General features: G+C 38.7%; 2 protein-coding genes across 4 annotated transcripts; one reads left to right on the top strand and one right to left on the bottom strand.

Moving 5' to 3' along the window:
• Positions 1-2719: 2719 nt before the first annotated feature.
• Positions 2720-12375, bottom strand: eef1akmt2 (EEF1A lysine methyltransferase 2). The gene is made up of 6 exons (XM_088917605.1): positions 12235-12375; positions 11709-11774; positions 10930-11044; positions 10208-10315; positions 7346-7562; positions 2720-3273 (listed from the first exon to the last, which is right to left on the bottom strand). Exons 1-6 carry the CDS (start codon positions 12318-12320, stop codon positions 3176-3178), a joined length of 690 nt encoding a protein of 229 aa, XP_088773731.1. The 5' UTR covers positions 12321-12375; the 3' UTR covers positions 2720-3175.
• Positions 12376-12779: 404 nt separating this feature from the next.
• On the top strand, positions 12780-22849 carry abraxas2 (abraxas 2, BRISC complex subunit). Of its 3 annotated transcripts, none has more exons than XM_088917452.1 (9): positions 12780-12884; positions 14244-14334; positions 15546-15582; positions 15867-15933; positions 16443-16633; positions 17776-17898; positions 19203-19287; positions 19753-19870; positions 20646-22849. In XM_088917452.1, the coding sequence occupies exons 1-9, from the start codon at positions 12780-12782 to the stop codon at positions 21161-21163; spliced, it is 1335 nt and encodes a 444-aa protein (XP_088773578.1). In that variant the 3' UTR covers positions 21164-22849. The 3 variants fall into 3 exon arrangements, with proteins under 3 accessions (XP_088773578.1, XP_088773580.1, XP_088773579.1); XM_088917454.1 differs by having other exon boundaries at positions 12784-12884; positions 16443-16606; XM_088917453.1 differs by having other exon boundaries at positions 12784-12884; positions 17779-17898.
• Positions 22850-23472: the final 623 nt, after the last annotated feature.

Genomic DNA, 23472 nt, shown 5'->3' with positions numbered 1-23472 from the left:
TTACATTGGCCATCAGCTGAGATTACGTTTTTGGTTAAAGTTAACATTTTCATGGCAGTTATAGAAACCCCAAAATATCATACCATTCCTTTTAGCACACAGTAATGATTGTTAATTTTAGTTTTTAGTTAATTTATTTAGGGACAGAAAAATATTTTTGAATATTTTTAATCTTTGAATTCCAAGATTACACTATATAATCAAACCAGCTGTAAGTCCTAAATCTTCATTTATATTACTGGAGCAGATTTCTTACTGGACTTCTAAACTTGTTCATGTTCAGAAAAATGTTTGGAACTGAACAAAACTATTAAGTGCTAAAAACTAACTAAATGCTGAATCACTCTCAAGACATTGTGAAGTCCTCACTCTGTGAAGCACCACTTTTGCCACCAGGCCTTGTGAAAAAACAATTTCTGCATTTGAGAGGTTGCATAGATTACAAATATCACAGTCTGTAAAGGTATACACCTGCACTATCAGTACATTGTACACATTCCTGCTCTATTCACTGTAACTGTATCTGTGACGCAGATTTTCCTATTCTGGTTGTTGTTATTTTTTTATTTCATTTATTGCCATTTGTTCTTTTTTAAAAACCAAATAACTACTTTGAAAACGGCCATTAGTTTCAGTTTTAATCAACAGTTTTTCACCTGAATAAATAAAACACACAACAAAAGAATCACGATTCCTCAAAGCAGCAGCAGTGAATGATGGGCTGGGGTGCGTACAACTACACAGGGAGAAATCTGCAATATAAATGATCATGAAAGAAAAGAAGCTCCACTCCATGGTGTTCCGTAGAGGCCTGGACACTGTCCTGAAACCACAAGATAAAAAGGGAAGGTTTCAACAATGGGCCATGTGAGGAATATTAGATCATATGCTGCACATACTGTAGTAAGCAGTTTTTCAATTAAATATTTTTCCATTCAAAACTACTTGCATTTTCTATAAAGGGCTGAGAACACCAGATCCTAATATTTATGTGCATGCAAAAATGAATAAATATACTCTTTATGAATTACACAGTATTTGTATAATTAATTATGAAAAGAGGTGAAAGTATCCCTCTAGGTGTTCTGCTTCCTGTACAGTCATTTAGCCTTTGTCTCCTTCTAGGAAATAGCCACATGCAAAGGAGCAGCACGTCAATGGCACATTACTTTTAATTTTCATTAACATTCTGCATTAGATGGCACAGCACGTACCACTGGATTTTTCATAAAAATCACAAGATAAAGAAGTTTTGCCCATTTATTGTCCAGTAACAAAGTCCTTTAATGTAAATGGGACATGTAGATTGACAGATCCATACCATTTCCTAAATGTAACAAGATGGTACATTTAAAATACACTACTGACCTTGCTCTTAGTACAAAGCTGACAGCACCTTAGTCAAATCGGCAAATGGAATATGTCCTCTTGCCTAGCTGTTGATCCCTTGGAGATATACGTCATGCTGGTATCCTTTAATATGGGAAAGGCATCAAAAGGACACCTTCGTTTTGCACAGCTTCCTAATCCCATGATACTAAAATATATGTTCCTGTGCTGCATAAAGTGTTATCAGTTTTTTTTTATTTTCAGAATTGAAAGGCCAAAGACCTCAGAAAAATGTTGGTAAACTAGGTGCAAATTTGCTAGATCAGCTAGCACTGGTATGAAGAACTGTCTCTGTGTAGCCCACACCTTACATTGATACCTGCGCCAAACAGAGCGGCAGTTAATACTCTATTTCCAGGGTCCCGGGTTTGATCACAGACTGCTGTCTCTCTTTGTATATTCTTCACATTTTCCCTGGGTGCTCAGATTTCCTCCCTACTACCAAAGAGATGCTGACTAGGTTTGACTGGCTACTCTAAATTTCCTCTTTCTCCCTGGCCCTGTGAGAACTGGCATCCCGTGTAGGGAAAAAGCAGTCATGTGCTCTCAGTCCTGCCTTGTGCCTTGTGCTTCTGGGAAAGGATCCAGATCACAGTGACCCTCACCAAGATTAGCAGCTTACTGAGAACAGATGGGTGATAAGAATGCCAGAGAGGAGTGACACTCACCTCAAGCCTAGCTCTGTAATGATTATCCTAACATGACACTGGTAATATCAGTCACATTAGTTAATATGTAGTCGGTTTCCTGGGGGGCCTCTGTGCACAGCATATTTGTCCCTTCTTCACAGGAGATTTTATTTTAAACATGCTTGATTCAGTGCACGTTTTTGTGCTAAAGAAATATGGGGCATGAATGAAACCTACTTATCTAGACCCCAGACATCTATTGCTAGATTTGTTCACAAGTGCTCCACAGTTCATATGCATGCACTAGAGAGGATGTGTAGTGTTGTAAAAGAGAAGGTTCACTAATCTTCAAGGTAGATTAGTGAATACGTCTTGCAGCTGAACATATTCCACATCACGGATCCGTGGCTGGGAATGGGCCAGATGTAACTGATATCCGGACGGCTGCTGCAGAATATGTTAAATTATATTTGCCCATGGTTCTTCCCATCTACTTAAGAGAACTGAATTGGATCTATTTTGCCCCCTGTGAGGTCACATGGGGACATGGTGGATGGGGTTTGTTGGGAGTTTTTAGTTATGTTCATGCTCTGTATTAAAATCCTCTAAATTGTTATTCTATTAAAAAAAAAAAGAAATAATTTGTCATAGCTTTGATTAACTCTGACACAAACCTTTTTCTGAAGAAATAATTCCATACTGATGTAAACCCATGCTTGTTGTTAAAGTCCCTTTTGATATTTTTGTTTTGATGATATCATGAAAATTACAAAAAAAGACTTAAAAAATAATGATAAAACAAAAGGTATCACAAAAAATTGAGATAAATACATTGTTACTGGTTAACAATAAAGTTAATGATTATTCACAATGAGATCCTAAACATTAAACAAAAACATTCAGTTACAGTAGAAACTCTGCTTAGAAAAAATAATAACAAAAGTACTCCGTAAAAAATAACTTCCTAAAAACGTAAAGAACTGTGAAGAAAGCAGATGTACGGTGGTATATTTTGTCAGTCTTCAATGATGAATTCATAATTTAATGAAGTGTATGGGTTTTTAGTTATACAACAGCAGAAATCCACAGCAATAAAAAAAATCCACTGGATAGTAAAACCACAAGTCCCATGATGCCTTGTGATGTGCGCCAGCTGCTCAGTCCTTGCGCTTGAGAACCAGTGCTGTCACACTGCTCCCAGATCTGCCACCGAACTGGAACTGTGGTGTGGGCAGCTCTTGCAGCAGTTCAAACCCTGGAGGAAAGAGACAAACTCTATCAGAAGGCAAACGGCAGTTTTACCACACATAGGGAACACTCCACATCAGCGGCTCTTTAAAGTTCCCATTTCATGGTTCAGAATAACAGCTGCAGTAACAATAAAGGAAAGCTTTCTTTATTTCTTGAGAAATGTAAAATAGCCCATGTTTTAGCAATCTGATACAGCTTGCTCAGTGCTGATCAGCTCCAGACTTTGAGAAGAACAGTCCTTTGTTTTTTTTTATAAAACTGTTGCACATTACTCATTAGAGACAGAAATAACAGAGAAATCACTGTATCTTTCAGTAAGTCATAAAGTATATTACTGAGATTTGTAAGATTCTGGGAATCTCAGTGCTCCGTATTGTCCATTTCTGAAACACCATTGCTCAAAGTGAGAAACGTGGCACAACAAAACAAAAAGCATTTGGTTTTCTAAGGTTTACCACTCACTAGAAAACCTGTTGCAATCTGTGTGGCACTGGTCTCTCACTCCAATTCTGGACAAAACCAATGCTTATAGTTGTTCATGCATCTTCAATCAGTGACGAAAGTTTACACTAAGTAAATCAAAGGCTAGAAAACTATATCCCAATGGGTTAATAATTGAGGAATATATAAGGAGAAAGAAAGCACTCCACAAAGCAATTCAAGAATAGGATCCATCTAAAGAAAATGAATGCGGGATGAGCTTTCAGAGTCAGTCCGGTACAGCAACATCCACGATCTGGTATGATTTCAGTTAGCTAGACATCCGTTATAATGGGAGGATCCAGGTTTACTGCAGTACAGCAACATTTGTTTACAAATGTCAATCCTGATTCTCAGTGTACTGTGCTTTTGTTTAGCTCTAAATAAAAAAACAAAATCTAAAATCAAATAAGTCTTCTAACCAGTAGTAAGTAAAAGTCTTGGCAGAACTGCTGCATGATATGTGTAAGCATGTGCTAATATGGATACCATAACTACTTGTAGAAAATGGAAAAGGGGATTATAATGTAGGGTCATAATCACTGTACAATTTAAAGAAGCTTTTTTGCCAAAAGTGAAAGCAAGAAAAGGTATGAGTGTTTGTAACACATAGAAAGAGGAGAAAAGCAGATATTTAGATCTACTACAGCATTCATACTCCGCTTAAAGGTTAAAGTTTTACCATTTGTCATGTGATGCAAAAATATTTCACATAGAACTTAATCTGCAGCATGAGCATGACTGTTCACAAGGATGGCTTCAGAAATATAAAAACAGACACATGGCATTAGTGTGCGCTGTGATAAAGCATTGCAGATTTAAGGGCCGTATATGATGCATTAAATATTATGCATTAAATATAACACTAATGTTTTAGAAATACAACACTTCCCTCAGCTTGAGGAACAGCAATGTTCTATACTACATAATATTAGCACAGAAGAATGTTGCTGGCTCTAAAAGCACTAATGAGAAACTGAAATCTCTGGGGTAAGACGGTATTCTACCACTTGTTCTTAAAGAAACAAGAGACGTTATGAATTCTTTTGCAGCAGGCACTGAAAGGGGTAATACCCACTGACTCAAGAATTGGTAATGTCACACCATCCATAAAAAGGAAAACTGAAGTGAAGCCAGACCAACAAGTCTTACTTATCTGTCAGGTTATTAAAATTATAATTACAGCCCATCTAGACGACTCAGTGGCCGCTGCTTCAATTTCCAGTCATGTACCAGAAGTGGACTGCAAAACGTACAACTGCAGCAATCGGTGTCGCTGCATTTCACAGAATGTAAGGGCTTCTTTCAGAATCTTGGGATTTCACAGTACTGTCAGCAAGTGGGATTTACAGCGCAGCTTAGTTTTTTTCCTGACTTCCCTCTCCTATAGCAGAAAGTATGTCTGTATCTCCCTACCCAGAGATATGTTGAAGGTTATGCGTTGCATCACTCAGATTCTATGTACCATCTCATAACTTCCACTTATCAGATCAATCTTCTCCATAATAAAATCACTAACAAAACTTAAGTTAAATTAAACAAAGTCCCATCCCATTTCCTCTTTCCTGCAGTTAGATCACATGCGTAAATCAAGACCTAGTGACGTGAAAATGCCAGAGAGGGGAAGAGAATGATCTGATCTCAAAAGTAAAACACCAAGTGATGGTTGTTAAATTCGCAGACAGAAATGTGACTCATTCTGAACCTGTCAAGCTATTCTCAAGTGCAGAAGCACAATTAGGGAAACCACATAATTGAGCTTGAACTGATTTTTTTTGTGTGAAAACAGGTGCTCTTCTGGTAAAGCATGCCTAAGAATTTCCTTTTGTATGAATGTATAGTTATGATAAAGCACTTCTATACGTTATACAGAATAACACTACAGTGTGTTTAACATTTTAACTTATTCATTACATTCTAATTTTAGGTTTACAGAATTTTACAACCAGGAAGCAGATGGGTGTTGCAGGAGTTAGCATTGCTGCCTCACAGCACTGAGGCCTTGGGTTTAATTGTGGCCTGGGGTGTCATCTGCATGGAGTTTGTAAGTTCTGCACGTGTTCAAGTGGGTTTTTCTCTGGGTGCTCCGGTCTCCTCCCATATTCCAAAGACATACAGGTAGGTCAACTGGAACCTGGCCCTGGAGTGAGTGTGTGTGTGAGTGTGTGTGTATCTGTGTGCCCTGTGATGAGCTGGCATCCCATCCAGGGTGTACCTTGCCTTGCACCCCTTGCTTGCGGGAGAGGCTGTGGCTCCCCCTGACCCTCAGTTGGATGCAGACAGTCAGAAAGGAGATGGATGGTCACAACCAAATGTGGTAAGTTACAAAATGTACTTTCCTGCAATATGTCTTACTTTGCCCACAACTTAAAACAATTTTTTCCCCATTTTTGCCACATATTAGTAAGGAAGTAGAAGTATACAGAAAATAAGGGAGAATGCTCAAACTGGAGCGATGTCATTAGTGGAGTACAACAGGGTCTGTTTTAGGACCACTGCTCAACCTAATTTATATCAATCTCAACATAGATTCTGATTTAATTAATAAACTACTGAAATTTTTAGATGACAATCTAGGAGGATCGGGAAACGCCGTACAAATGACATAGTAATTTAGACAGAATTAAAGACTAGTCTAACTGCTCACAGATGTTATTTAGTGCAGATAAGTTCAGGGTATGTCTGGCAGGTAATAAACACACACGTATATTATATCCATAAAATGGGAGAGTGCTTAAAGGAGCTACTTATGAAAAATATATTTGTGTTGACATTTTCATCTTATTGATATTGCAAAGAAGCAATACATTTGACAAAAGGAATATCATGAATTAATAGTACGAGATACTAGTAAATCCACATTTAGAATACTGTATACAAAAAAGGTCACTTTGCTACAAAAAAATGTTACTGATCATGAATTAGTCCAGAAAAGGGCTAAATTATACATTCCCAGGCTGAAAGAAATGTCCTACATTGACAGGGCAAAAGAACTAAATCTTCTAGTCTTCATCATATGAGACTAGGAGATGACCTAACTTCAGCATTCAAATTCCTTATAAGCATTGACAAAGTCAGAACTGAAAAACCAATCAGGTGACAAAAATGAAAACTACTGGGGAATGTATTTAATACTGATAATACCGATAAGGGTTGTTGGAATCAGAAACTAGATACCAAGCCATGTTGTTGAAGCTGATACACAGGCACTAGATCTTTGAATCAATTAATTACTAGTAAACAAACTAAATAGATTGATTGGCCCTGCCTTATCTGTTAACTATCTTATGTTATCAAATTCATCTTGAGCAATTAAACCAATAAATGATTTGATACAGGCCTCAGTAGAAATGAAAACAGACCTCATGGCACTTTGGGAGGAAGGGTAGAGATACTGAATAGGTGAGAATAAAATCTTTTGTGGAAAACAGACGGACTATGCTTGCACATACCTAAAAAATATACAGGAACCTTGAAAGAACAAGCAGGTGTCAGACTACTTTTACCGTCCCTTCTGCTGGATGTGAAAGACGCTGGAAAGGTTGGTCATCAGAAGTTTCTTTTGGTTCTGTGCTCTGCTGTGCACTAACACTCACCCTCACTGAAGACGTGTAACAGCTGCTCCCTGGTCCAGTTGCAGGAGGTAATGAGAAACAGCCCTTCCTGTCTCAGCACAGAACGCAGGGCCTGCACATACCGTGTTGTTCCCTGGGCTGTGCTGTCCGGATTCAGGCTGATAGCATCAAATGTGCCCTTGTCGACACACACGTCAAATGTGCCCAGCAAGGCAGAAGGGTATAGGAAGTCCTGCTCCTGAAATTGCACAGTAAGATGGAGATTAACAATATTCTTACCGATACTATGTATGCAGATCACTGCAATATTAAAATTGGGAATCCCAAAGAAATAGTGGAAATGTCCAATATATCAACAATACTTCCTTACCCATGGTATGAAAAACAGCATTTTCCATGGCCATACACACCAGGAGACTTTATACATTTATACAGCCACACGTTGCCCATTTGCATATGGCAAGGCTAAGTGTTTTTATACAGATATATTAAAAGAGCCAACAAAACACATTTAGTCATGAAATATGCTAGCTTGAATATCATGAAAAACAAAGACGGATGAATTACAATTTACCAGACTTTAAACTCTATCTGAGCCCTTGTATCCTTCGTGGCACACCTCAGCCCTAAGCTCTCCAGGACCAGACAGACTTCTCTCCTCTTTACCTGCCACTCCTCTCTCACCACTGCAGCTGCTAAGATAAACAGTGAATGAAAGGGGGCTTTATCCAACCAACACACCGAACCCCAGATCTCCAAGGTGTACTTTGGTCTGATTTTTTATATATACACAACTCACCCAAAGCAACCACACACTCAATATGAAGTTCAAACGTTGTTTTTTTTTATTATTTCATCGAGGCTCCGCATGGTGCATGTAAAAAAAAAACTTTGGAGCGGCAGATTCAGTTGCTGCTGGTTAATAAGATTACATTTTAGTTTGCTGGGCCCTCGCTTTGTAATTTAGGGACAGGGTCATTTTTCAGTCTCAAACACATCATAGAAATCGTTAGCATGTGTCCTCCTAGGAAATCCCACTTAGTGCAAATCTTGACCTCACTTTCATTTCCGATGAATTCTGCACACGTTTTTGGAGGCTGAAAGCTCACACAGCTGAGGACACTGGAGCCCTGTGTTCTCCCCTCTGTGAGGAGTCGCTCCGAGGCGAGCTCTCTCCACAGTATATGCCAACACGCCACATCGCAGACCCTGAAAGGACTTCAGTGAGCCCACAGTCAATATTTACTTCATGGCAATGCAATAACTCCTGGCATCCGCCTCCTGAACAGAGCCAAAATGATTAAGAACAATGGTATGTAAGAGTGAAACCAAAAAGGCTTATGCATGGTTACACTTATCTACATAGCAGTTGCAAAGAAAATAAATAAATAAACTCATTCTTGCACGAGGGGGGAGCAAAGGTATTTTTTTTGCAATGTTAGTTACTTTGCTTCTAGCACTTTTAATTTTCCTCTTTCTTTTTTACGTCCTGTAAGAGTAAACAAACCCCAGCTCTCTGCAAGCTGGGGACACTCTTCCAGCATGCTATTAGTGGTGAAAGCTGGACTCTATCTCTGGCCACTGTGTGGCAGTGCTGCTGGTGAATAGCTTGTTCTGTAGTCTGGGTTGGAAGGCCGGAGGAAATTAACAAAAATATTAGTAGGCTGGCAGAGAAGTCAAGAAAAACAAATCTTTGGTAGAAAAAAATTCTAAACCTACCATCTTTTTTATCCTCCAATATTAAGTGGTGTTTTCTGTGGGTCTTCCCTCTCTAACATTTCATTCCAAGAATTTGGAATATCAAAAAGGTCTGATTTAAAATTATTTTCATGTGCATATTTTACCTAGCAATATTAATAATAAATAATTCATAGCTGTGTATTCCATGTTGTGGTTATAAAATAGAATGTATTTGTAGTCAGTGCTATACCTCAAAGGCAGACCAGCTTAAAAATTCTGTACAAGTGCTAGTTTGTGCAGGCACATATGGCGTCTTTATTTTTCAATCCTGGAACTTCACTTTGCTGAAGTGTTTATCAGGTTGCAATGTTGAGATACACAAAACACCTGACGTGATTAGATTTCAAGCATTTATTCATTTGTGAAGGTCAGAAGCAATCTGAAAAACCTTTGGACCCAGCATTGCAAAAAAAGGACATGGATTGACTGTCATGGAGAAACAACACAGAGTCTAAAATAGGAGAAACGTGCTATATCACTGTAAGACAACAATGTTTACAGGCTGTCATGTTGTTCAAGGGGAAATGTTCTACTTAGGAGCTCTCAGCCCAATCAGAGTAATACTGCCACCTATGTCTGAGATGTAGAATAACATATGTAGAAAAAGCTATAATGTATAAAATAGCTAAGTGGTAGCAGATCAGATTTGGTGTAGCCATCTTTTAATTTTCTACAAAATTGAGCATGGAGTCTTCACAATTCAGAGTATGCTTTTAAAAATGTTTCAATTGCAGAAATGTTTCTAACTTCAGGGACACCTGAAGCAAGATCAACCACGACTTAGTTAATGATGTCAACAAAAACAGTTAAAAGAATGTTAAAAACAGTTCTAAATTCAATGGAATTTGAAAAAACTTCATTCTAATTCATATTTTTGTACAGAATTCTGCATGTTTTTTTAATATGATGATAATTGCATTGGGAAATTATAATATGAAGCAATCTTTAGTTACTCTGAGCTCAGACGATTTGTGTTACAGCAATAAATGACACTAAAAATAAAGAATCCACTCTTTTTGCCACTTAATAAAAAGAGGTTAAACAACAGGTTAAAAAAAACACAAAGCTGTATGGAATGTCCCTGAAGCTGTTTACTCTCTAAATTGTATATATGGAACTGTATTGTATTAAAAAAAAATGTACCTGCACTTTGACATCTGACAGCCCCTCCTTCTCCAGTATGTGTCTGGCAAGGTCTACCGAAACAGCTGAATAATCTATTCCAGTTAGATTTTTAAATCCACATTTTGCCTTAAAGAAAAACAAAATAGTATTTTAACAGGTATCAGGTAAAACAGGTTATTTCTGAGTATGCACAGCACCCAGAATTCCTGAGTGTTCCACTGCAATGACGCACACCTTTTAAAACCTGCAGAACACTGTCATGACTGCTTGCAAATCACCACCAGCAACAGCATTAACTCCAGTATAGCTGTCTGTGCAGACAGTATCATTCTAAATAATTGACAAAAACACAATCCATGGGACAGTGAGTCTTGCAGGGACTAAAAAATAAGCCGATTTTTTAAGCAAACCCAATGTACCAGAGAAGCAACAACCAATTACCGTCTCCCTTGTTAAGAGATGTAATAGGAGTTTACACAGAGGAAACTATACTGTGGAATCAGCATTTAAGATACATAAGAAGTTCATCTGTAAACAAGGGGAGACTATTCAAGCCGTCTAGCTTCTCTGACAGCTAGGAAGAGCTGCAGGGTTTAATATATTGAGCAAAGAAGAAGTAAAAACTCAACCCTAGTCTAAAGGTTGCAGGATTGTGACGAGAAAAACTGTTAAACAAGGTGAGTGAGACAGGAATCTCCCACTTCACAGAATTGTCACAGCATGGAAAGGAAATAAATTACCAGTTCCACAAGGAAAACTCCATTTCCTGTTCCAATATCAAGAACAGCAGCATTGTGTGGTATTTTTTCCTTCTTTAGCCATTTGATAACACGCTCCATACTTTCCTCTCCAAACCTGGGGATGATATAAAACACTAAATGAATTATGTGAAAATCTGTTCTCAAATTATTACTATGACTACTACCTGTATCACACACAAGATGTCACACTTCAACGTTATTGATATAATAATTATCATAACTCCTTACACTTATGTAGCGCTTTTTTGGACACTCCACTCAAAGCACTTTACAGGTAATGTCCCTCCACCACCAATGTGCTGCCCCACCTGGATGGTGGGCATTAGTGCACCAGTACGCTCACCACACACCAGCTATCAGTGAGGAGGAGAACAGAGTGATGAAGCCAGTTCAGAGATGGGGATTATTAGGAGGCCATGACTGGTAAAGGCCAGGGGAAATTTTGGGCAGGGTTACACCCCTACTCTTTTTGAGAAAAGCCCTAGGGTTTTTCATCCCAACAGAGAGTCAGGACCTCATCCAAAGGACGGTGCCTTTTTACAGTATAACATCCCCATCACTATACAGGGGCATTAGGACTCACACAGACTGCAGGGTGAGTGCTCCCTACTGACCAGGCTCACACCTGCCTAGTTTCAATGGGGTGCCAGTTGTGAGCTGCAGGGTGATATAGCTGCTAGTATTCAAGTATTGTATATAGAAGTAAATACTGATATTGAAGTACCAACACACCAAGCAGTATGGCAAAACGTGTTTACCAGATCTCACCGAAATCCCCTATGTCCTTGAAATTCTGCAGTTCTCTTGTGTAGGCATCATCCCAACTGCAAAGCATATAAAGCGACATCTTTTAAGAAACGGCTCGATGAGACTTTTTGATCATCAAGTTACTAAAAAAACACCCCGAATAGCATCTTCTCGTTTGTAAACATTTTTAAAAGCACAAGCTTTTGCAAACAACTCCTACTCGACCGCGAAATCTTGGTTGTTAACTTAAAAATCGTGGTTTCCAACCATTCATCATCTCGTGAAACAAAATGATTGTATGTACGCTTGCGTTATATTTTTTGTTTAATTTTGCAGTATTTAACTTTGTAGCTTTAGTTTACCAGACTGCTTTAAAAACAATTTTTAAAGATAAAGATACAACTGCACGCTGTTACCGCAGAATTATTTTAAAAGCAGCACCCTGCTAAGTCGTTTTCGTAAGAAATTACACGACTAAACAGCCAATTCGCATTTCACAACAAACTGTTTCTTTTCACGTTTACAACTTTTACGTACTATTCCTTAGTTCCCAACTTTGACGGTGTGAAATCGCAAGCATCTTCTCCGCTCTCCAAACCATGTGCGCAACCCGTAGAATCCATGAAATCTGAGGAAACTAATACGTATTGATTGACAGGAAACACACCTTCTTAGAGGACTTCCAAACAGCCATATTTGAGACGGGCGGATACAGCTTGTAAACTTAGAGGGGGCTGTTAAAACGTATTATAAAATACATTCCATTTTCATTTTAAATCATCCATATTGTCACCTACTGATCATCGCCGTGAGTAATAACGACAACAATAGCTGTTTTACGCTTCCTACCTTGGTAATAATTAACTTTCAATCTAAATTCCAGCCCGTAAATTCTAATTCTGTTATACCTTTGGCGATCATATAGATCAGTAAATGAGGTTTTGTCATTTGCATTTTTGATTTACTTTCTTTTCTGAGATTTTTACAACATTCAAATTCAATCCCATAATCAAATAACTACAATTCCCAGCACCGCTATGACAACACCGGATGTTAGGGACTGCTGGGGCTGAGAGGCCGCGATGAGTTGTGGGATAGGTGGGGATGTTTCCATCATGGCGGCTTCCATTTCGGGTTATACCTTCAGTTCTGTGTGTTATCACAGTGCCAACAGCAACTCAGATCACGTATGTATTCCAGAAAGCTTGATATGAATAGCAGAGAGTGTATCCCGATAGGACGTGGTACTTAAGTGTGATTATGTTGTTGTATTTCACTGTCGATGACCATCAGGTCTTCTCAAAGTGACATCTTCCTGTATCTGTAAAGATAGTGTCATGGTTAGTGCTTGTTGATCTCTGTAGGTGTCTAGGGTAATTTACTGAAGTTAGTAGTGGTTTGGGACTATACACGATTTGTTGAATATGCATGTTTTTTTACCATTGTTGTTTATTTTTAGGTATTTAATAAAAGCTTTTTAAAATATTATTACTGTAGTTGTGATTTTTGGATATCTGGTATCTACCTATTATTAGGTACAAAAGGCAAAATCGAGTTAATATATTTCACTATGTCAATTTATGGTTTTAAAGACGTACATACAGCGTTCATTTGACAACAAAGAGGTTAATTTTTGTGTTCGTGAAGTCTTTAAACTTAAGTAGTTATATTTTAGGAGTTTGTGTTAGGCGATTGTTTTTGTATTTACGGGATAGTCATGACATAGGTAGCGATGTTGATAAGGAATGGTAATTAGGAATGGTAATTATATATTTTCCTAGAAGTTTGGATATTTTGAACACAGCTTTGAGTTTCACTTTATTGATTGTACCTGTTTTAAAACACTAATTTATCTTTCTTATCATTTCCTTATACAAAACCGGAACAGCGAAGGTTTAATATTTCTTCCGTTTTAGTGTAGACAGTATGCTGATTATTACACATAACAGGCATTGCAATATTGCCGGATCATGCCAAAACGAAACCGATGAAGATGATAACTAGTTTATATTGGAAATTTGACAAAAAATTGATAATGGTCACAGACGGCTACCTACATGCTTACGTATCTTTAGAAAGGAGAATTTTGTTTTGGTTTCAGCTCCTGGTTTTTCTTTGGGCTTTGGGGGATGAACAAGCGTTTCGACGTCCCAGTTTAACTGGAATAAAAAAGTTAGATGCACCATGCGTGACTGTGCATTCAGAATCATTTAGATCTTATTCTGAAACATCAGTTCTGTTTGTTTGAAAGCCGTTTTGGTAAAAAAAAAAGTACAAGTCCTATGACTAGCTTGTACGTTCAACAATTATTACTTCCATGTAATTGTGCACTAAATACAAATAAAAATTCAAAGCAGAATCTGAAGTGCCTTGTAAAAACGGATTTCCAATTTTACCAAACAGGTCATTTAAGTCATCGTTTAAATTGTCATGCTTTTCTGTATCTCCATTTTTCTTATAAAATACTAGATTGTGCGGATCTAATATGTATGACATGTTCTCTTCAGAATAGCCATTTCAGTGTGGAACTGTTTGTGTTTTTGAAGGAAGGATTTCTGTTGGGAGAAGTAAGACAAGAGGAGACTTTCAGCATCAGTGATTCACAAATCAGCAACACAGAGTTTCTGCAGGTAGTAGGTAAGACCTTTAGTGTTTTTGTAGTGCTTGAAGCACATTTCCTGAAATGTTTAAATCCCAGTTTAATATTTAAATAGAAAATCTGTATGCAGGAAAGGGGAACAGTTGTTAGGAGAAAAACAATATACTAATAATATATGCTGTTCACTAAGGTGACATACTCTAACAGGTTTTCCTGGTGGCTACTGCTACTCATTGAATTCTTATGTTAGAGATTCTGCCTTCTTGCGCTGTAGGGACTACGGGCTAGCTCACATGGTGAAAGGAGTAAATGAGTACATCAGTCCAGACCACTAGGGTGGTAGACTGGGGCATTTTCACAGGTAATTATTCTGTGCCAAGAGTGGAAAAAATTCTGGCTATAGCATTTTCACCAGTGTCTTAGAAATAACTTTCTTTGAAATATTTAAAATACATTATGACAGAGTATTGAAGCAGGGACATTTACAGGCGTTTCACATAAGAAGTGATTTAGGATTCACTATAGTAGTTTTAAAAGACAAAGTCATATATACAACCATGTGGCAGATTTAACAGGCACTGAATTAAGTCTGAGATGCCTGACTGCTGATTAGATTCCATCAAGTAGAGAGAGCACGTTCGATACTAATGCACTGAGTTAAGCTATTAAAGAGCAATTCACACCCTGGCTGTTGTCCAGGAGCCCCTTATTTGATAGACTTTGGTCACTTGAAGCTTGTATTTTAAGTCCCACATGTCTGCTTGGTACAGTACAGCTGACAGGTGCATTGTCAGGTTGTGCTGCTCTGCATTATCCATCTTTATTTCTCTGGAGACAAACGCTTCAAAGAATTTGGTTCTGTATGGCAGCAATAAAGTATTCCTGTGTAAGATCCAGTGCCTAAAATTACATACCGAGACATAAATGTGTGTTCTTTCCTTTGTATATTTTAATATTAAATCCAATTCAATGTCAAATGGATTCAATAATGCAATATTAGAACCTGTGCATGTAGGTGGTCTTGCAAAGAAATGGTACATGAGTTCAGATGAAGTACCTGACAAAGCTCCTTAAACAATTTGTGTCCTTTTGTTAATCTTTCATTTAATCTTACTTCACAGAGTTGGAATTGTTAATTATAGGATGTAACTGTACAAAAAGCCTGTACTGTAGGAATGTAAGTATCTTTGTGCGAAAAGGATCCAGCATAGGAGAAATGTATAATCTTTTTTTATTTACTCTTTTGTAGAAGTCCATAATCATGAGCCATGTGCACATCTTTTTAGGTAAGGAAGCAAGTTTGTTTTCTTAATAGTTGATAAGTTTTTTTTAAAGTCTTCTTGAATGGGATTTAAGAAACTATTTTAATAAATCAGGGGTTTAACATTGGGTGACTTTCAGACCCCTTTTAGATATTTGTCTAAATGTTCATTCAAAAGGTCATTATCTCGATCCGTTTCTGTATTTTCAGTACAGCTCTTGTTCTTATGAGTGACCTGTCTGAAATGTGGCAACTAATGTTGTCATCCCTTTAACAAAATATTAACTTCCTTTTAACTTTTTATTTTAGCTTTTATGACTACGCAGGTAAAGTTAATGAAGAGAATCTCAACAGAATTCTCAAAGACAGAAGAAAAGTAAGTTTTTTTTGTCTCAATGATATCCCCTAAAGGTGTTTTGAATCACAGCCATCTTATCTGTGAAATGATCTGACTTGCTTCATAATCTGTTCTGATTTGCAGGTTGCTGTTGTTATTGTGTTTGTGATATAAAATGAAACCTTTTATGATAAATGACAGTAGATTCAGATGGAAGATTGCAAGATTAATAAACGATAAAATGACTAGGATATGTATGCAATTAAAATGAGGAATGAAAGAAGATCATTATCATTCCTGGATATCACTTAAGTGTTCTTGGAAGTGCACTAATCACACTTTTGCCCTACTATAGGACATATTTACATTGCCCTCAAGGGACATGCAGTTAAACTGTCCAAACAGCATTACTGCAGCAGGTTTGACTTGCTGTGAGCCGTGTTGGTTTTGAAATAAGATATATTATTCTGCTCACTTCAGGTGGGCGATGCGCAGTGAAGGAGCAGGCTGTGTTTGCTGACTGTGGTGCCACTGCTGTGTCCCTGCAGAATGTCATCGGTTGGTACCGCTTCAGGAGAAACACGCAGCAGCAGATGTCCTTCAGGGAGCAGATCATCCACAAGCAGCTGACCCGCATTCTGGGAGTGCCTGACCTCGTCTTCCTTCTCTTCAGCTTCATCTCCACTGCCAACAACTCCACGCATGCGCTCGAGTACGTGCTGTTCCGGCCAAACCGAAGGTAGGCCGCCTGCCAGGGCCCGGTCCACCTGCCGTCAGGCAGACTCTCCGATCAGATGGTGTTTATTTTATGGGCTGTTACTCAAGCCCTGTGGCTGAGCAACGTAGGAGAGTGGGTGGGAGGCCTCCTCTGAGGGTTTGGCAGGGCGATGATGGTATCGGGTCTCAGCTTGTTATGAAAGCGTCACCCGATTCTTTTAGTAGTCACTTCCTTGGCCCCAGGCAGTCTTGCCTTGTTGTCTGCCCGTTAAAAAAAGATGTCTTGATTTTCAGTACAAGTGTGTTCTGTCATTGCTCTTTTGTAGTTAAGTGACATATAGAAAACAAATCTGGCGTTTCAGGGTCTTTGTTTTAGCTTAATGCTAAAATATGTTCAATTTTTGTAGTAACAATTATAAAAGGCATTTTCTGTCTGCATTGTGTTTTTGCTGCTGCTGTTTCAGCGGAAGCCAAATGCCTTGTTTATTTCCACAATCCTTGGAGCTATCTCGCATCCCGTTTGTGCCAGCTGTGATCTTAATTAAACCACCTTAGTTATATGCGGCATTGGCCTTTGAGTTTGCATGTCATGTATTAAAATGACAGGGCAGTGGAGCTGTTGAAACTCTGCCCGGGGAGATTAAATGCTTTGCTTACCAGCTTAGACAGCACACTCTGTGTCTCTTGTGGCTTTGGCACAATATTACAGGACACTGGTGGAAAGAACATGTGGTCAGGCACGTTTTTACTCCTAAAACCTTACTCAGTGACCTAGGCTCAAAGCATTTGATTCACTCTTATCACACTCTTTGTGTAAAAAAAGAAAAATCTATATTTATCTTAAGGCTTGCATTCTGACTCCACTTCATGGGTCTTTTCTTTCACTCAATCATAATGAAATTAGCAATAGCATGCAGCAGGAAGATAGTCTGATTATACTGTAACTGCATCTATGTGATTTTATTCAGCAGATTTCTCTTTTTACTTCCATTTATAAATGAAGACTATTCACATGTTGATTTAGAATGAGTCTAGAATCTCTTCAAGGTGCTTGTAAAATACAAGAAAGGTTAAGTTATAAAGGGTAGCATTCATTAACATTCCCAAAGAGAACATAATAAATGTTAAACTCCAGTTTCTGTTTATTTTTTACTTTTTATTCAGCAGGTACAATCAGAGGGTTTCACTTACCATTCCCAATCTGGGCAATACAAGCCAACAGGAGTATAAGGTTTCATCCGTACCGAACACGTCTTGGAATTACGCCAAGGTGATCAAGGAGCACGGGTGAGCTGAAGTTAAATTTACTCCAACCAAATGTGTGGACATTCTTTTAGCTCTTGCATAGTGTGATTATCCATTGAGTAAGGGTGAGGAAGTTATATCCAGGTAGGAAAAATGTAGTTAAGATACAAAAGTTAAAATCACAGAGCTTAGTTTTTTTGCTCAGGTAGTCACTTGCACATTTACTGTAGCTTCTAAGGCTTTCTCAGTTCTTTTTAGAATGACTGTGGAAATCTAATTCAGTCATGCATAGTTAGTAAGCAGAGTGCAGAAAAAGTCGTACAATAATTTGTGCAAAATTGTCTGGAGATCCAAATAGGTAATATTGCATCCATTGATTGATCAAATAAATTTTCTGCCCAAACTAAAGGGTCATCAGTTCCTGCGTCATTGCTCATTTCAGTTTTCTTTTTCAAATTTTGGAATAACAAATGATTTTTGTTACACCTTCCAAATTTTGAATAGGCAATTGTGTGTCATGTTTTGGCTCTGAGCTATGATCCCCACAACCGCAAACAAGTGAAAATGAGGAAGTGTAGGCAGACACCCCCTCTTTAAACCTTTCAACCTTTAACACGTCACAGGCAACACGATCCTGTGAGAGTTTCAGCGCTGACTGGAGGGCAGGCTCAAACCCCACCGACAGCACCACATACTTACAAGTGCCCAGGAGACAGCAGGGGTCACTGTGTCACTGAGAGCCCAGAGAGCCCTGGCTGTCCATTCCCACCCTGCCCCTGGAGCAGTTTGAGAAAACCTGCTCACAGTTACCCAGCAGGACATGACTCAGACTCAGACCCCTGATTATAGAGCTCAGCCTGTGGTTGAGACCCCTGCCAGTGCACTTCAGAGTGGTCACAGACAGGCCCTCCCATGCATAACTAACCGTACCAACACAAGTATGTTGAGGTTTTGGATGTTATGTCTGTGTCATTTATTTCTATTTAGGTGTCGGCTGGGTTTGAGATTGTTCTAAACTGAGTTGTAGTAGTTCTAAGCACGGATTGTTAAGAAGGAAGGACTTAAAATGTTAGGAAATTAAGAGGAAACGTGAGACAACAAAGTCAAAACTGTTAAACTAAAAGTTTGTTTGTTTATGTTTAGTATCTTGTAGCACTAAGTAAACAGCTTGCCATACTTCACACAGTGCTAAAAATAACAAAAATTGGCAGTGATGTGGATTGCTGTCTTCTTGTTGATTCAAATTGAGAGCCTGCAGTTTTTGTTTTTCGAAAGGCACTTCTGAAATCCACATTTGACTTACAAGTTATTTAATGAATTTAATTGAAGATATGAATGTCTTGCAGTGCTGAATTCTTTGACAAGGATGGAGTAATGAAGGATATCAGAACCATCTTCCAAGTGTACAGTGCGCTACAAGAGAAAGTCCAGGTAAAGTGGTGGTGCATCTGAAATATAAAATCCTGAAGTTCTTGATCAAAAATTAATTGCACTGTTAGCCTGTCAGGCTTGCAATAAGCACTTAGATTGTTTTGTTAGAGGCACAAAATAAATGTGTTAGTACCTCTGCTTTATTTATGAGGAGATCATTCTGTGTGCAGTGTCTGGAGGTTATGGTTGGAGAAAGAGATGTGTATTGTACAAACCCTTACAGGAATGTGTCACTGAACCATAGTTATCGGTTGCATTGAGTACACATTAATTTGGCTTTTAAACTTCTGTAAAAATGTCATTTACTATTTGTGAATGACCCAATCCTGGAATTGTGCTCCCTACTCTCTCATTCAGTTAGATTTTCTAGTCTGGCATTCTAGAATCCTGAAATTATTTAGCCCAGATTCATCAGGTTCTTGAGTTCATGAAATGAAATCATAGGGATTTTATCATGTGTTACAGGCAGTGTGTGCAGAAGTGGAGCAGAGTGAACGTGTGAAAGAGAATATTCAAGAAGAAGTGAACAAACTTAAACAGCACATAGCTCTCAGGAAAAGGAAAAATGCAGAGGAGGAGAGGAGTAAGTATTTGCATACACTGTGTTTTTCTCAAGTCTGGCTTTGGATGTAAAATATTTGAAAACATTTGCAAAATATTTGATTTTTTGGTTTAATATACTTGCTTTGTAAGTATGGAATGGAATTTTGAAGTCTCATGATGTCAGCCAGGGGCTGTAGGATATATTCATAATTAAATGAATAGTAACTTCTTCTTTTTCACTGTGTTTTATTTCTGGATGAATAAACTTTGCTCACATTGAGTGAAAGAACTATGAAAAAATTACTGATTTCACATGTTCAAAAGAACTTTTGGTGAGTGTTGGTGTAATCCATGTGTGCACTCTCTGAAGGCCAGGAGAGGTTTTTAGTTCACTTGATGGTTAATATTTTCTAATAATTGTTTTATAAATTTTCTGGGTACGCGAACATTATTGTTCCAGGTCCTGACCTCACAAAAAAATATGTATTTTTTTTATATTTGCTCAATTTGTCTCCAATTTGTATCCAAGTTGGTAGACATATACCAGCATTTTCAGCCAGTGTGCAGGGCCACAGCTTGAGAAATTGATCTTTGACGACAGGACAGAATATTCCATTTCTTGTTTTTTTTTTCTGGAAATTTCTGTCTGGTGAGTGGACACAGTCAGATATATAAGACATCTGATGGTTTACACGTAATACCCAAGGGATTGGCTTTAATGTAAGCCACAATCCAGGCTTCTACTGTATAAACTTCCAGAGATATTACAAAATACCAGGCGACATACAATTCTACTTTTGGTTTTCTTCTCCCAGGAGTTCGGGAAGCAGCAGCAGGGCCTGCAGCAGTCGGAGGACAAGCTCCGGTGGAAGATTCCGAGTCTCCTGTCCACTCCGGGGAGGCGTTCCCAACTGCTGCGTCGGACCGCCCCGACCCGGAGGAGCCCCTTACCTCAGATGTGCCGCCCCCGTACGCAGAGGTGGTGCCCCGAGACAGCCCCGCAGTGCCCTGCCCCGAGCCCAGCACGGCGCTCCTGCCCCGGCCGCAGGCGGTGGGCTCCTCGGGCCACGTGCCCCCCGGCCTCACGCTCGGCGGGGCCAGCGGCGTGGAGTATTCAGGAAACGGAGATGGTTCCAGCACTGACTCCTCGGACAGGCGAGCCGCCGGGCAGGAAGACGAAGAGGACAGCAGCAGCGAGTACGAGAACCTGGTCCAGGAACCCTCGGAGTCGTCGGACAACGAAGTGCCACCGCTTCCCCAGGCACGGCCCGCAGCACTGAGACCCGATGGGGATGCCCGCAGCTCCCAGGCCTCTCCGATCCGGATGCAGTGAGGCTCCGTGGGGACTGGGGAATAGAGCTTCAGGCGGCCTCTACTGGACAAGCGATAATCCATTGAAAACGAGGAAGAGAATAGAACTAGAAAAAGAGGATTCAGGGCCCTGAAAATAAAAGGCATGTGCAGATCGTTCTACTGTTTGTTTTTTGGTGTGTTTTAAATTTTGCCCAAATGGAAAAGTTTGGACTTTGATCCCTGGTCTGGGGAGTCAAGCCTGGCTTGGTGCTGCCTTAGTGAACAGAGAGGTTTTTAAAGATTTTATTTTTTGTTTTGTTTTGGGAGGGGAGACACGTTAGAATAACAAGACTCTATCAGTGCCACGTTTTGGTTAGGTTTGGTTATACCAGTAAAACTACTGGAAGGAACACAGGCCCACTTTGTCCTTTGGTGGCAAGTCTGCGGCCACCATCTGTTAATAACCTAGGTAAACAAATCATGCCATTACCTCTTGCACTATTTTGCCTTGTTTTTACGTTTATTTAAATGGAAAAGGGAAAATAAAGTTTCTGCGGCCTTTGATATTTTCTTTTTTAAATGAACCAAATTATTGTTTAGCTAGTGATATTTTGTTTCACGACACCTAATCAGAACAAAGAAAGAATATATATTATACTTGCTTCAGCTTGCACGTTTCTTGGAGACTATTTATGTGAGCAGGACTGTCGTCTGCAAAATTTTTTCTCTTACAATTGATAAGTCTGTTAATAATGTGGTTGCCTATTTCTTTAACGGAAGAAAACATAATGCTAAGGAAAAAATTCACTTCTTTGTTAAGGGGTGTTTTTTTTTTTACTTAGTTCAAAGTAAAGTGGTTGTTAATACCATGGCACAATGTTGATATCTTGTTCTTCTCAAATAACACTGACATTATATGCTCTTTGGTGCACTTAAATTTGCTGAATTTCTATATTTCTTGTGCTTTACCAGTACTGTTAAATTGTGCCACAGATAAGTCTGCTTTACATTAGGGGTTGGATATTGAGTTCACCTTTTGTGCAATGTTTGGGATTTGCTGAACAAGCAGCATTTAACAAATAAGAAGATGCTCTAGTGTGCAGTCTAGTGTGAAGTCTGTTAAAACATTGAAAGCAACATGAGCAAGAAAATCTGCTTATCTCCTACCTGTACTACTGCTGATACTATATTTGCTCCAGTTTAAAGTGAAGAGTTTCTGTTCTGCGGGTTTTGAAAGGGAGGCGCCTTACAGATTTTATGCTGCATTGGAATTTTGTGGTGTAAACCACTTGTTGACAGCTGTAAGCTTCTATAATTCACAGGCCTTAATGGCTGCAAGAGCTGTGAGTCAGTGTTCCTTCAAAACAACAAAATCTTATAAAGCTTTGGTGCCTTCCATTTACGCAACTATACCGTACTAAATCATGAAAGTGGGAGGACAAAAGCTGGAAAAGACTGATTTATATAGGTTCTTGACATCAGAGCACTGAAAACCTTAGTGAAGGACTAATCCTAAAAAGAGACTATTGGATGACCGATGAACATAAGAGGGCAGGTTTATTCCCAAGCACAAAGTCTGATGACAAGTTACCCAAGAGCATCGGTTGAATGGCTGAAGAAAAGGTAACTAGCTGCATTAAATACTGGATACATTTTTCCATGGATATCTTGATTCAGCCTAAACTTGATTTGTACAGGGTAATAAAGTAAAAATGGTTATTTGGTTTACACAGTCTGTTGTTGTTTTGTTCTTCAACTTTATGAAAAATTAAATGTTTATGTAATATCTAGTGTAAGATGCTTTGGATTAGGGGAGATACTGAGTTTCTCCTTTTGTGCAATGTTACATACTACTTGATTTAAAATTCACTTTGAGATTTTTTCCATAAGTATTTTTCAAGATATTAAATCAGAGATTAAAGCAATTTCTCAATCAACAAGTAATTCAGGTATTAAAATACTGCAAAAGAGCATTCCTACATCTGGATCAAAATTCTAAAAACAAGAGTCCCATCTGCTAGTCAATAGCACATTAGAAAAATTATCAATGTAAGGAGACACTTTGGCCCATCTAACTTATGTGGTTAGTAGTAATGTAGCTAATTCATCTACTGATATTTCGCAAAGAAGCCAAGAGATCACCTCCAGCATCATGGCTGGGTAACGTGTTCCATACAACACAACGCTTTGCATAAAGAAATGTCTCCTGTTCTCATATTCAGAGTCACTTCCCTGTAACTTCCATTTTGTGCCCTCTGGTTTATGTCTCACTGTCGATTCTGAAGATGGCCATTGAGTTGTCTGTCAGTTCCTTTGAGGGATATGCCTATTTGAATTAGGTTCTCTCAT

The sequence above is a fragment of the Atractosteus spatula genome, chromosome 5 (assembly GCF_055471065.1).
Source record: "Atractosteus spatula isolate fAtrSpa1 chromosome 5, fAtrSpa1.hap1, whole genome shotgun sequence".
Taxonomy (NCBI): Eukaryota; Metazoa; Chordata; class Actinopteri; order Semionotiformes; family Lepisosteidae; genus Atractosteus; species Atractosteus spatula.
This window is presented reverse-complemented; position numbering and strand designations above follow the sequence as displayed.

Bases quoted from the DNA above. Each gene is read 5' to 3' on its own strand.
- eef1akmt2 (XM_088917605.1), bottom strand. From the start codon at position 12,320: ATGGATTCTACGGGTTGCGCACATGGTTTGGAGAGCGGAGAAGATGCT. The intron at 11,045-11,708 runs GTAAACACGTTT...TATCATCCCCAG, and splicing joins GGGGATTTCGGTGAGATCTG to GTTTGGAGAGGAAAGTATGG. The intron at 7,563-10,207 runs GTACATTTTTTT...GTGCAATTTCAG, and splicing joins TGTCAGATGTCAAAGTGCAG to GAGCAGGACTTCCTATACCC.
- abraxas2 (XM_088917452.1), top strand. From the start codon at position 12,780: ATGAGTTGTGGGATAGGTGGGGATGTTTCCATCATGGCGGCTTCCATT. The intron at 19,288-19,752 runs GTAAAGTGGTGG...CATGTGTTACAG, and splicing joins CGCTACAAGAGAAAGTCCAG to GCAGTGTGTGCAGAAGTGGA. The intron at 19,871-20,645 runs GTAAGTATTTGC...TTCTTCTCCCAG, and splicing joins AAATGCAGAGGAGGAGAGGA to GAGTTCGGGAAGCAGCAGCA.